General features: G+C 44.3%; 1 protein-coding gene across 5 annotated transcripts in view; it reads right to left on the reverse strand.

Moving 5' to 3' along the window:
• Positions 1-8,266, reverse strand: part of RUFY3 (RUN and FYVE domain containing 3) — a 79,153-nt gene extending 70,887 nt beyond the window's left edge. The window contains exons 1-2 of one of the 5 annotated variants that reach the window (XM_025215947.1): positions 7,642-8,264; positions 5,336-5,431 (exon numbers count right to left, since the gene is read on the reverse strand). In XM_025215947.1, the coding sequence (XP_025071732.1) occupies positions 5,336-5,431; positions 7,642-7,819 (274 nt within the window). In that variant the 5' untranslated portion in view covers positions 7,820-8,264. Of the gene's footprint in view, positions 1-5,335; positions 5,432-7,641 lie in introns of all 5 variants that reach the window. The other 4 variants (XM_025215948.1, XM_025215950.1, XM_006033981.3 and 1 more) reach the window with 4 other exon arrangements.
• Between the last annotated feature and the right edge of the window lie 6,316 nt (positions 8,267-14,582).

A 14,582-nucleotide genomic window follows, 5' to 3' on the forward strand; every position in this document is an offset into this window, starting at 1 on the left:
GGAAAAAAACCTGCAAAATTAGGAGGAAGGGAATTAGAAGACACAAAGAAAAATACTTTCAAGATTATTTGGTGGTCTTAGTTTACAGAAATTTAAATTAATCAGTCCAAGGGCACCAAATAATCAAGATTACAGATTAAAGAATAGTAGGATGCATGATCCTGTAAAAGCTTTGGGAAAGGCGATTGTGAATAACACATTAAACCCATCAACACTGTTTATCTCAGCAAGAAATAAGCAGGCAAGACCTTAATATCCAAGCAAGGTTCTTGAAAATTATCAAGTGCAAGATCACTTTAGAATACTGAGAGAAATTATGGTCCATTTCTTTAAAAGAACAGGTAATATTTTTAAAAGCACCTAAGGGCCAAATTTACAGAATTATTTATACACCTGAGGTACAGATAGATATCTAGTATGATTTACAAGAGTGCTTAATGCAACTTCCCATTTGTTTCCTAGGAGTCAGGTAACTACTTGTATTTTTTCTTTTAACTATCTGGATGAAAGAAGCTTAAAACCTAATTTTTTTAAATGTGATTTTAAAGTTTGTCTACATATACACACAAGCTCATATATACTTGAAGTACAATTGCCTCCAGCATAGAAGCAGTTCCATTGTTTATCCTAATAAATTTAGGGGGAAAATCAACTAATAGCAATAAATGGCATCATAATAGTGGTGTAACTTCATTCACAGTATGGATGAAACTTGTAGCTATTTAACTTTTTCAATAAAAAAAAATTAAAAAAAAAAAATCAGCACCTTAACCAGAATAGTTAAAAACCAGCACAACATTCAATGCTTTAGGCCTTTGGCTCTTAAGAACCATTACATTATGCAAGTCACTTTTAAAAATGAAACATAAGGGTTCTTGGGAATTTTAGCCAACTCTACTAAAGCTGTGATGGGCAGGTAAAACAAGCTGCAACTGCTGTCAAAAGATGAAAGAAGAAAAGTTAGGTCTGACTTCTACAGCCAAAAAGGGGGAAAAAGGAAAGATAACAAAAGTATATTAGATCTAAGAAGGGAGAGAATAAATCAGTATAAACAAACTGGCTAACACTGCTTACAAATTCAAAAAGAAGAACTAAGAGAGCTCATCTCTAAATCAGAATTCACACAGTAGCTGGAAGATTACAAGGTTTAAGAAAACCATTAGAAATTCAGTATTATAACTTACTTTCTTTTTCTCTTCTATCATCTTATGTAAAAGGAGAAAAGAGGGGAGAAATAGTTCACTAACTGTCCAGCATGATCATGAACTATGCAAAATTCTGAAGTTTTTTTTTGTTTGTTTGTTTTTTTTTTACAAGATAAAGTGAAATTTATTATCTCATTTCGACTTATGCAAAATATCTAGCTGCAAGGTAAGGAAATCAATCTGCTCAGTCGTGGGGAGCCCCGTGGGGAGCCCTGACCTGGCATAGCGCTTGCTTTGCCTCAACTCCCAGGGAGGCTCAGGAGCAAGGTAAGCACCATGCCCTGCAACTCCTCAAGACTCAGCCCAGCAAATGGGCTCCCCTCCTTTCGGCATCCTGAAAGCAAAGGGGTGCAGCACCATGCACTGCTGTGCAGCCCAGAGCTGTCAACTTGCCGGGGGTGGGGGGAGGAGCTGTCAACCAAGCCTCACCATGTAGCTGGCAAAAGGCTGCATAGAGGGGCTACCCTGCCACATGTTCAATTTTAAAGCTCAAGGAAAACCTGCCAAAAGTGTTACACAGTTTGTGGAATATTTTTGTGGCTGGTTTCCCTATTTGTTGCACCACCAATTCCCTGAATGTGTGGCTGGGTTACTGTTTATGTTGAGATATAAAAAAGGTTAATTGTATCTTAAGTGTAACATCTGTCAGCAGCCTAAGTTACTGTGTTTGCTAGAATTTAACATGCAACATGAGAAAAGAAAGCCTCATCTTGGAGTTGAGTATGGGTAGGGCAGGATGAGCAGCTGCTGAGGTTCAGGTAGTCAACTCTTTTTCATAGATTGGAAGGGGCTCGAAGCGACCTCGCAAGATCATCGAGTCCAGCCCCCCTGCACCAGGCAGGAAAGAGAGCTGGGGTCAGGTGACCCCAGCGAGGTGACCATCCAATCTCCTCTTGAAGATTTCCAGAGTAGGTGATTGCACCAACTCTGGAGGGAATTCATTCCAAGTCTGGACACCCTAACTGTGAAGAAGTTTTTCCTAGTGTTAATCGTGAAATGGTCTTCCAGGAGTTTGTGGCCATTACTCCTGGTTTTCCTTAAGGGTGCCCGGGTGAACAGTTGTTCACCAAGCCCTTGATGTATTCCCCTGATATAGCGGTAAGCTGCTACTTGGTTTCCAGCTCTGCCCATCTCCTCCCTGGTACTTGCCACACCTGCCACTTGCTCACTCACACCTGCACCCCTCTTTCCCCTTACACTTGACCCCCCCGACCACACACACAGTGGTTTCCCACAGCTCTCCCACGCTCCCCACTGCCACGCACACACACTGTTCCCTGCCACCTGCACCACCCTGGCTCAGCCAGCAGCGCCAAAATCTCCAGCTTGCAACAGCAGGGAGGAACATCGGGGAGACTGCAGTAGCAGAGTAGCTTCTCCAGCTCCAGTTCTGACCATGATCTGGGCATAGAGCCAGAGCTGTCAGTGGCTGAGCTGAGGACAGAGCTGGAGCCGGAGCCAAAACCTAAAATAAATGCTATGGGGGGAGGGAGGGCAAGTGGCAAGGGTCTGGAAACTGCCTCAGCGGTGGGAGGGACAAATTCAAAATGACTCCCCAATAATTAGATTTGACATATGGAAAATTATCAACAAATTCATAATTTTCTATTAGAGAATCTAATTATTGGGGGGTTGTCCAAAATTCAAAATCATCTTGGACTGGGGTAAATACGGTACGTACAATGTTTATGAAACACTACTGCTAGAGGCTGAAAGTTTTTGACTCCACCCGGAAGCTTGATTATGCTCCTTTTCTACAAGTCAAAAAGGACAGATTCTATTCTTAATTACCCCATCGAACCCCAGATAATTGCTACTGAAGTAAAGGGAGTTATTCCAAATTTATACTAGCATAACAGAGATCAGAATCAGATCCGAAAAGACTGTTTTTCCATCTGGAAAAAGTGAGAACAAGAATATACAGCCATTTTTTCTATTAAAAAAAAAACCAGCTGCTGCAGACAGGGTGTTTATTTCTTTTAAATATCAATGCCTGAGCAATGGTTTGCCTTGCACTCCTGTTTTACTGATACATCCTTACGTTCCTGAAATATTAACTCCTTTCTTGCTCCTCCATCTAAAATAACAAAATCAGGTTACTTAAGGGAATTCTAATATAATCAGAGGCTCCTGAGTACAGAGATGACAGAAGGCTTCTCCTCATAAATATTGAACACCTACTGTGCTCAATCTCACCCTCCACTTGGGGAATGCAGGATTAATAGCTGCAAAGGTTGCAACTGCTCATACATTCTCCATTCCAGCACCGGTGGACATTTATAGACGTAATCCAGGAGACAGGGCGAGGGGCGCTTTAATTAATGCAGCTCTGAGAGCTGTGTTGATGAAAGCTCGTGGAGCATCACAAGATAGCCCTGTTTATAAGATGATCACCCAATAATCAGATTCCATATATCAGGGATTGTCAACCGGGGGTACGCGTACCCCTTAGGGTACTTGGAAAGGTCATAGGGGATACACGCAGGTGGGTGGGGACAGAGTATGCCCTGGGGGGTGGCGATGACGGCATCTCCCACGGCACATTCCCACACATCGCCTCTTACTCAGTGGAGGAGGGGCGTGCCGGGTGCAGTCAGCCCCATGCAGTACATCGCAGCGCCTCCCCTCCCCCCACCCCAGCTTGCTCACCTGATTGGCTGCCAGGAGGCAGCGAAGCGCAAAGGGTCTGAATGGGGGTGGAGGGGGGGGAGCAGGAGTGTGTTTCTGTGAGAGCTCCCAGGAGAAGGGGGGTGGGGAGGGCAGCAGCATCCCTCTGTGGACTGACCTGGGGCAGGGGGGGCTCACACGCAGCGGCCACCGCTGCGCCCCACTGTCCCACGGCCGGGCACCCGCTCGGGGCCTCACGGGCCGGTCACATGTCTGGCTCTGCAGGCTGCTGACAGATGGCACACAATTAGCCAGGTGTGCGGCCCGTCAGCAGCCCGCAGAGCCGCACATGTGACCAGCTATGGCAGGATGACTTGTGGGCCTGCATGTAGCACAATGGGATGGAGATGGTGGACCTCATATGGTGGAAAAGGGACAGGCATAGACTTTTTAGAGGCAAGCCCTCTGAAGAGAGCAAGGACAGTGACGACAATGAGGACAAATGTGATGATGACAAGCGAAAGCACTAGAATGGCGATGGGTGTGCAGGCACACGGGTGCGTGGTGCAAACTTTGTAACGGGACTAAAATAGATTAACTGGTAAAACGTGTTTTGGTCTGTCAAGTAAATTATAGTGGTCACTTGAAGGATTAAGTAGAGTGTCTGAACCTTACCTGGGGGGGGACCTCACCTTGTATTTGAGTAAATACAGTAATATGAAATGTTTTGGCAAACATACAGATTCAGAGTAATGGAGAATTCTTTCCTTCAGTTGCCTTTTTTGTGTTTAAAAAACACATTTTTCTAATAAAACTTCTACAATAAACAACAAAATAGCTACAATTACATAAACCACTAAACACAAGCTGCTGCTTTAGACATTTTTTTTTAAACTACATTTCTGTCTCTGTAGGATTTATGAAACCCACTGGTTACCAGGATCCTTGATTTCTCAGCTCCCAGGTTCAGAATAGCGAAGTAGCAACATTTGCAAAAGTATAAATCACATTATAGCCTGTCAGAGACAGGCTATAAAACCAAGGAATCAGTTGAAAATATTGGGAACCAGACATAGGAGAGGCTAGAAACCATTAATGATTCCAACACAGTCAAGTAGTGCAGACTTCCCAGAAAGTTATAGAAAGACAATAAAATATAGTAAATAATATACACAAATAATAAATCAAAATTCTCCAAACTCAAAGCTCTCTTCACTGAGTTCCCTGTGCTGTTGCCATCATTCTCCTGCCCTCCTCCATCTCTCTTTTGTTCTCCCTGTCTACTGCCTTTCTTTCCTCTCATTGAAGAGCTAGTATTGTTTCTTTCTTTTACAAGCAAGAACACTGCTCCTTCCTGCTTCTTGTTCTCATTTCCCTTTTGGGCTGCTCATCTGTAACACCAGAAGAACCAGTCATTGTAGGGGAGAAAACAGCCACTATGGAAACTACTAATGCCAGGACAGAAGCTCATCCTGATGCACCACCACTGAAGTTTTTGGAGCAGGGTGAAGTTTCTTACCTACCTTTATTTGTGGCAGGCATCATAGGTAATCTAGGTGTCACTATACTACACAACAGCTCACTGCTCACAGAATTGGAAGAAGCTGCAAGAAGAATCCCTTGAGGAACAGAAAGGGTTTAAGAACAGAAACCGAGATGCACAAAACCCCACAGGCTGCAGGTTTCTACTTTTAAACTATTTATAGCTTAATTATATTTCAAATTATTATTATTACTATTGTTACTAATACTATGACTACAATAAAAATAAAAATCATAAAGAAGCTTGTGTGAGCCTCATTTTGTAAGGAAAACTGTCAGCCTTTGGGGGAAAGACAGTGATCATCTTTGATAAAAACAATCTGGGGCCCAACAGGCAGCATCTGCCTCCCTCCCTCCCAAATGACCTTCCTAAACTGTAGGGCTACTGACATCTATATAACAGGTCAGGTTAGTTTTATATGTTATTCAAGTCATATCTGGAAAAAAAATTCTAGACATAAATGTGTCTGCAGAAAGGTCGGTATTTTCTAACAGAATCTAGTATTTTTTTTTTTTTAAAAGCATCTTTAGCTACAGTTTTGAAAATAAAAGCTATTATGTATAGAAGCATTTATTTGGGTAGAAAGGGTTTGTTTTGTGTGCTTTGGGTGTTCTTTTTTTTAGATCTGCATATGATTTGAATTAGTACCTGATCAGATTACAGAAGATAGACATGTTTTCAGCATCTTTATAGAAGGGGCTAAGCAGAGCTGGGCCCAAACTAAATTAATGGTAGTCCAGCTTTCAGATTAAGTTTGGAGGATCATATAGAATGGAACCTGCACCTAAACAATCCATGAATGCAGAATCAATATCTGATCAAAGGGGTTTTCCAAAACTCTAACAACAACAGTGCATCCATTTTTCCATCTCTAATATTAGAAGTACTAGAGATTTCCTAAAAAAGGGCATGTGCATCATGTAAGTCCCAGAAGATAGAGATTTTTCTCAAAATCCACTCTTTTCACATTACTCAAAGAATGTACTTTCAACAAAGAACAGGCCATAAGACAAAAATGAGCAAATTCTAAAACTAGGAAGTAATATGAGTAACATAACACACAGATGCCACAGCAAGAAAATTCAAGGCCATATCTGCCATTTCATCCTCATACCTTCCATTATGCCTATTAGTTTGGACACCAGAGTCTGAAAGTGTGCACTGCAGTATCCACCCAAGCACAATGGGACACACTTAAGATGGATTTATTTTGAAACCCTTTACATTCTTCATTACTTTGCCTTTGCAAGAGAATCTGAGCTAATGGACTGCTTGCTGTCCCTGCAACCAATCTTATTTTCAAGACCAATTCCATACAAAAGTCCCATCTAGCAAAATATCAAAATAAGATGTTACTAATTTGACAAGGACAGTGCCAAATGACTCAATATAACTAGTTTGTGGAGTTACATCACAATAGTTACTGAATAAGAACCTAATGCTGAAAACGGTCCTCAGCTCCAATTGATATTGGTCATTTCAAGGAGAGTTCAGCAGCTTGCAGCACTTGATATTAAAGTAACTATTGGGTCAGAAGCATGCTGTGTGAAATGCAACAACCCACTGTTTACCATTATTTTTGCAGGACAGGACAGGATAGGGATTTTATGCATTGTAAAGCTTTACATTGGTTCTTTCTATTTCATTCTCACTGCACTTCACCTGGATATTAAACTCCTACTGTCAGTCACATTACTAATCAGTAGTACTCCCAGAAAAGGAAAGAAATATTTTACATAGCTATGCTCCAGGCCCCAGGCTTCAAAGCCATTGTAAACAACTGACTGCAGGAGTCCTAGTAACATTATCACCTGATACCAGACATGACTGCACAAGCCCTTGTGATCTGCCAAAATTTTATTCTCATACAAAAAAAAAAAAAAAATGGAGCACAAAAATATGGAATTAACACGGCATATTTACAAAACAGCTGAAAGAGTCTTAATAACTGTTTAAAGAGGGATGTAAAAATAAAATGCACCGGTAAAAATATTCAGGTTATTTACTTCCCTATGAGGTTTTGTATTGTCATCTCTTAGGATGCACCTTCAGGTTTATCGATTAAAAAAAATAAAATACAACACATCTCTGATGCTGGAAAAAGATGCAATTATCTTTAGACTGTTTTCAGAGTTATATATTGTTTGGCTGAGAGATACAATTCTGGTCGTGTTTTTCACAATATTATGAAAGCACCTGTATAGTGAAGACCACCCGTCTCCCACATTCCATGCTTGTGACAATGAGATGGCTGCAGGGCTCCCCTACGAGAGAATTTGACCATACCTTCATGGGTAGGTTCAGGGTCAGGCGTAAGTGAGATGTCATCCAGCTCGCGCAGGCAGAGCCATTCTCCATCCATAGACACTCGGAATTTGCAAAGATAGATGGTCTCCATGGCAGCCTGCGTGATCTTGTCTGTGGTGGGGGTTGGCATATCACTTTGAGGCGTCAGAGCAGACATGATGACTCAGCTGGTACAACAACAACAAAAAAAGGACTAGAAAGAAAAGCTTTCCAAATGGAAAAAATATAAAGAAATACCTCGCTGTTCAAGAGCAGATTTGCATAGGATCACACAAACTGCCCTGGTCTTTTCATATATGTATACACACACACACACACACACACACACAGAGCAAGGCAAAAAATGATGCTCCTCTTCTTGTCTGTCTCCTCCTCCTTTCTCTGCCAACTCTCTTTCTTCAGCTGTGCTAGAGGCAATGAATCCTAAGCATCCAGAGAAATCTTGCCCTCTGCATCAAAAACAAGAAGAAAAAAAAAAGAAAAAAAAAAGAAAAGGAAAGCTTCCCTTGTAGGTTTCCAAATCAAAATGAGAAGAAAAAAAACCCACCACCCCAAAACAGACAAATAGATCTCCAGAAGTGCTGAATCAAACTGCCAGCCTTTCTCCCCCAGATGAGCCAGAATACCGAGTGTTAATAGGATTGGTTGTGCGCAGTAAGCAGGGTGTTGACCAAAATGGCTGACTAATGAACTGAACTGAAAATTCAGACTCATGTGACCAGCTCCTATGAGAGTAGGGCGAGCAATTCCCAGGATGCTTTATATATGCTGCTGATGTAGGGAGAGCAATTAGGCTGATATTGGTATCATCATCCATAGCCTCTTTTCAGACTATGCTAGTCAATCTGCGATCAGGCATAACACAATGCACATATTTCTTTTCAGTCTGGCTCAAGCTAGAAACCAGCAAGGAATATCAATGCAATGACTACAAAGAGAGATTTGTACTCCTTTCACAGGCCTGGCTGCTTCTACATAAATGAAATAGAAGATCCTCATTTTTAGACTGGGTGTGCAAGTTACAGTTTAAATATCATATCCAGGCATCTGCAACTTTCTCAAAAGCTACCTTTTGAACTAAAATTTCCCCATGAGAAAAATATTACATGGATTTATCCTCTCAGATAAGAGAATGTGAATAAATCTCCTAGCTTTAAGTATTCTCACTGATTCATGACAGATTTTAAACTAAGAGCGAGAGACCAAGCCTAACTTTTTTTTGAATTTTTAAAGCTTTATTAAACAAATATTAAAAACAAATGGTGAAAGTGCAAAGGCATCTAACCATCCCAATGGCCGAGCATAAAACATTTATCAGCAGGGATATGGGTTTTCCGTTTGCAATAGAAAAATGCAGTAAAACACAGATTTTCTCATTTTAAGGAGAAAACACGGATTTTCTCTTTAAGGAGAAAAATGCAGGTTAAGGGTGGTTTCGTCTAGCAGACTGGCAGAGTTCCACCCTGCAAGGGGCTGGGGGGGAGCCGGAGGAGGGTAGTCAGGCAGGGGGCATCATGTGCGCTCACAAAAGCACATGGCTGCCAGGCAGTCTAAAGAGCAGCTCCCACAAGTAAGTTGGGGGGGGGGGGGGGGCAGAGGGGGGGGGGGGGGGGGCGCGGATTGGAGGCCCCATACTGAGAGGGGGTAGTTGGGCAGGGTTAGGGCTGCTACCCAGGGTGTGTGGGGCTTGGTGCCTAGGGCAGCCACAGGGCCCTGGCAGGAAGTGGAACAGGGCTGTGGGCAGCTCATCTGGGGAGCGAGGGAAGGCTGGTTCCCTGCTGCTGTATGCAATCCTGGGGGGACATGGGGAGCACATGCCCCCCAGATTTGTACATGGGATGGGGGCAGGCTGCCTGCCGTGGGCTTGGGCTCCTCACCCTGCTGCCTTATCCCCAGGGCCTCCATGGCCCAGCAAGCAGGACTTGATGCGGCAGTGAAGAGCTGGGCCAGGTGGGGAAATTCAGTGTTGCCACGAGCCTAGTGCCGCCGTGGCAAGATGCCTCCTGCCCGCCCAGCTGCAGTGAAAGGCACAACTCCACACTGCCACCCTTACTGCTGCCAAGTGGGCAGGGAGCACCTCGCCATAGTGATACTTGGCTCATGGCAGGGGTACTGAGCTTCCCCAGCTGGCCCTGCTCTGCCCTGCTGCACCAGGTCCCACCTGCTGGGCTGTGGAGGCCCCAGAGGGAGGGCAGCAGGGTGGGGACCCTGAGCCCACAGTCGGCAGCCCCCTCCCTGCTCCCACTCCACCAAAGGGCTCTATTCCAGCGGTGCTGCCCATGCGAGAGCGGGTGCCAGGCTCTACAATCTGCTCCACTGTAGGAGCCACTGCCTCCCACAGATAACAGCCAGGGCTCAGGTGCTGCTGGTAAGGGCAGGGGGTTGTAGACCCAGGTCCCTTGCCCCACAGACCTCACAGCTGGGGGCCCCCTCCGACAGGGCTGAGTGGGGGGGGGGGGCAATGGCATGGACAGGGTTCCAGCATATCTGGGCTGCTCAGCGCCACAAAGCAGCGGGGAGAGAGAGCCACAGCTGGACCTGTGTCCTCATGAGCAAAGGGGGCAGGGGGAGCTCTGATTTTCCATGATAAAAAACAAAAATCAAACTCCAAAATTTATAGGTATTTAGAATGTATTTTATTACTAGCTGAAACCCACAAAACATCTGCAATTAAATTTTTACTGCAAAAGTATTTCTGTAAATACAGGACTTTTACTTATCCTTTGACCAAATACTTTAATTGAATCAAAACATCTTGTCCTCAAAAAGGCTACATAAAGCTGTCCATGTGTAAACACAGGTTTAGGAATATAACTACTTATTTTGTCAAGAGTCTGACCTTGTGACTTGTTTATAGTCATAGAATAAAATGACCCTTGTACACATGAGGAAATTGCCCGTTTTAGTGGTTTAATGGCCCTTTTTAACGATTTACTTGTGTAACAGTATACACGTTTGGCAGCATGTTACGATTACATTTCATAACAGTGTACACATTTGGTGGTGTATTTCAATTTACATTACTTTTTTACATCGCAAACTAAAACACATCCCATGTATTTTAGGTGTGCTACTTAACAAATTCCAGTGATATTCTTTACGTGTAAAAGGGCCATATCCTGAGAAGGTGGCAGGGACAGTGCACAGGATGCTGGAAGCCTGGGCGTGCTGAGGGAAGCTCAGGCTTGGTGGGCTTCCAGTGCCCCATGCATCGTCCCTGTCACCTTCTCCAGCTGCCAGCACACCCAGCCACCCTCCTGGGGCAGCCAGCCCATTCCCAGGCAGTCCCAGATAGCAGGAAGGCAGCGGGGATGGTCCATGGGGCGCTGGAAGCCTGCCAAGGCCGAGCTTCCCTGAGCATGCCCGGGCTTCCAGTGCCCTGTGCACCGTTGGACCTGGCAGGTGTTGTCTGCAAGCTAGGGCTGCACCCATGCAACTAGCACCCCACCAGGGCAGCCCCGAGGGGCGCTGCTGCTGCAGAGGGAAACACCAGGCCCCCCGCAGCTCAGAGGTTGCGTGACCCAGTGGCAGCTCACGTAGGCAGGCTCTGACAAAAGGAAAAAAAAAAGTGGCAAGGGGCTTGATTTTGTTTTTCTCTCTCTCAGCTGGGAAGCAAGCTGTTGGCAGGCCACACAGCCCCTGAGCTGTGGGGGATCGTGGTGCTTCCCTCCATGGCAGCAGTGTCCCCTAGGCAGCACCCACCTGCTGGCACCCTGCCCAGGCAGTCCTAGGGGTGCTGACACCACAGAGGGAAACACTGGGCCCCCCCCCCGCAGCTCAGGGCAGCTCGTCCCCCTGGCCACAGGAGAGGCAGGCAGGCTCTGGAAAAAAGGAAAAGGATAGGACCCCTCACCCATTCCCCCCCACCTTTGGCAGAGCCTGCCTGCTCTGCGATGTGGGGCCCTGGTACTTCATGCTAGCTCTGACTTGCCTGCATATCTGTTTGAAATGCCTTAAGATCTATAATAACAATGTGCTTATTTGGCTGTCCGGAGCACTTTGATTTGTTATTTCGTTAAGCACTGTGATTGGCTGCTGAGACAACCAGAGTGCTCTAGACAGAATAAGCCTATTATTATTATAGATAGTGATTGAGGCACTGGTAGGCTTCCAAATTTCTTTAAAATGATAACAATGAAATCTTAGGGTAGATTTGATTTAAATCAAATAGATTTAAATCATGATTTTCTACAGAAAGTTTTCTACAAAAAGTGCACTCTTGTTTAATATCTTTATTCATTTAACTTCTTGAAACTTTCCACTTTTAGAAAAAGGTAAGGGCCTGACTGTGTGTACACAAACTTTCAAAGAGACAGGAGGGCTGATGGGTGGGTAATCAGGTCTGTTAACAGCAGTACATGGAGATGATAGATAACAAGGATGTTATCTCTGGAGACGGTAAACTCTCCCCGTGTCTGAAGAAGGACGTTTGTGCCAGAAAGCTTGCAAAGAACAATTTTTCCAACTATCTAGTTTGTTTAATAAAAGATATCACATCTACCCAAAGAACCTTGTCTGCCTATGATCTCTGGAGGCACAAATCCAGTTTGAGAACTGAAACTAAGCATCACAGAGATGCTTAATGGGATCTATTAGACCGAGCACTGAGTCCCATTGGGTAGAGTGGTTTTCTTTAATCTTTACTAATCTATAGAGGAGCCTCTGGGAACCGCATAAGATTGGGCTAATATAGTCCATGGCCTGTTGTAACCTAAACTTCTAAAAAGTTTACATGTATACATTGTCTCAAATAGTATATAATTAGAAGTTGTAAGCCCTATTCTATGATGATATCTTTGATCTTTAACATAAATTAAAACTATCTTTATATGTTTATTTTTTAAAGCATCTTAAAAATAGAAAAATACGTTAAAGAAAAAAATCTGATTTAAATAAAAAAAATCCATTAAATCGTTGATTTTTATCCACGCTGTAAAACCTCCTGTTCAACTGATACACAGACACACATACATATAGTGGCGTTTCATTTTAACTGCAGATGCTGGGGTTTTTAATCAGAGAATTCGCATTTTTTAAAACACAGAAAACCAGGATCCTTGCTTATCAGCAACAAAAAACCCAGCATGTTGAGAGATTGAAACCCCTTCCATCATGGGGCAACATATGTAGCACCAGCTCTCCATCTTCTACCTTACAAAGTGCTCCCTCAAAGGCCCAGCATGACATACGCTGGTTCACATTTTGCTGCAAAGTGAAGTGTCCAAATTCAAATGAGACACATGCCCAGACCAAGAAGAGTTGAGAGAGGGAGACAGTGCACATGTATTATAAAGGCCAGACAGCTATTTAAACATTAGAATCCTCTACCAAAGATCCGTGCAGCAGTAGAAAAGGACTTCTAAAACCTGTTACCACTGAACATGGTATAAAATTGACAACTAACTCTCAACTACTTGGTATGTAAATGGTATCACTGCCTGGCATCTTACAGGTAAACTTGACTTTTCGTGCCCCAAATCTTAATAGTCTTCTATACCCCAAATCTTGTGCTTTACTGATACCACAGAGTTGAGTGTCTCAAGGTCACTGCTTAACTAGAGGTGCACCAATACATCGGTCCAATATCAGATTGGCACCAATATAAAGAAAATTAACTCTATTGGAAATTGGCTTGATGTGGCTGATAATTTGGCCAATAAATGCCTGTACGTGCACACAGCCACAGCGCAGCACGCAGGCGGCAAGCACAGCCTGGCAGCATGAAGAGCTGCGTGCAGCTGCTAAGTCTGTTGTGGTAGAAGGGGGTGGGGTGGCAGATCTACACCCCCTGTGGCAGGGGAGGGAGTGGTGCTGAAGTAGACACTGCCCAGCCAGGGCAGGGTGGGCATGGGACAGAGCCACAGTTCATCCGGGGGGCAGATCCCGCCACTGTGCGCCACTTGTCCAGGAGGTGTGTGCCTCCAGATCTGTGCAGGGCGGCACAGGCTGGCTTTAGCTGTGGGCTGGGGCCCACACTGCGCTACACTCAGAGTGGGCGGCAGTGCTGAGAGAGGGCTATGGGAGGACTACGGTGAAATCTGGGATGACTACAACCCCCTCCACAGGCCCTCTCCCAGCGCTGCTGCCACCTGCCCTGAGCACAGTTCTGCAGCCTGCTTGGCCCACCCAGCACAGATCCCTCCTGGACAAGCGGCGGGAACCACTCTCCACCGCCTGCACGAGCCACAGCTCCGTCCCGTGCCCACCCCAGCTGGGCAGCGCCTGCCCCTGTCCCAACCCCACTCCCATCCTCACTATGGGGGGCACTGATCTGCCCCCCATGCCCCTTCCCTCCCCCCTTCCTTTTCACCACAAGAGACTTACCAGCTGCACCGGAAATCAAATCAGTATCGGCTGATATGCCTCCTTGAGAATCAGCTATCAGTATCAGCCCCCCAAATCTCTATTGGTGCACTCCTATGCTTAACTATATGACAGAATGTAGCCACCCACCTAATGGCAATACTGTAACTTTTAGTTTTCATTATAATCATAAAGTTGGGGGGAATAAAACAATTTACAGCAGTTATTTTTAACAAAGGCAAAGGGAACCAGTCACTCTGATACAGGACAGGAGCGTGGAAACGGTTTAGTTAGAATAGTTATGCAGTGTCCTTTAAAGTTATAAACAAATTATAAAACACAGGCAAGAAGTTAAAAATTAAGTTCAATTTTCCAAAAATCAGCCAACCCTCTGAAAGCAAGCCAATCCATTCTGACATTACTGTTCTAAAAGTTAAAACATTTATGTTTAGAGCATTCAGATTTAGTGCACAGGCATCAACTATAAATTAGATTAAATTTAATAGACTAATATTACTCCCTATCCTTTTCTCTTGTTTTGTGGGCTTTTTGGCACCTTGTAGCAAAAACTTTTTTGTTCTCTAGAGACTACCTCTATTTTTAAAAGCAAGTGTACT

The sequence above is a fragment of the Alligator sinensis genome, unplaced genomic scaffold (assembly GCF_000455745.1).
Source record: "Alligator sinensis unplaced genomic scaffold, ASM45574v1 scaffold1546_1, whole genome shotgun sequence".
Taxonomy (NCBI): Eukaryota; Metazoa; Chordata; order Crocodylia; family Alligatoridae; genus Alligator; species Alligator sinensis.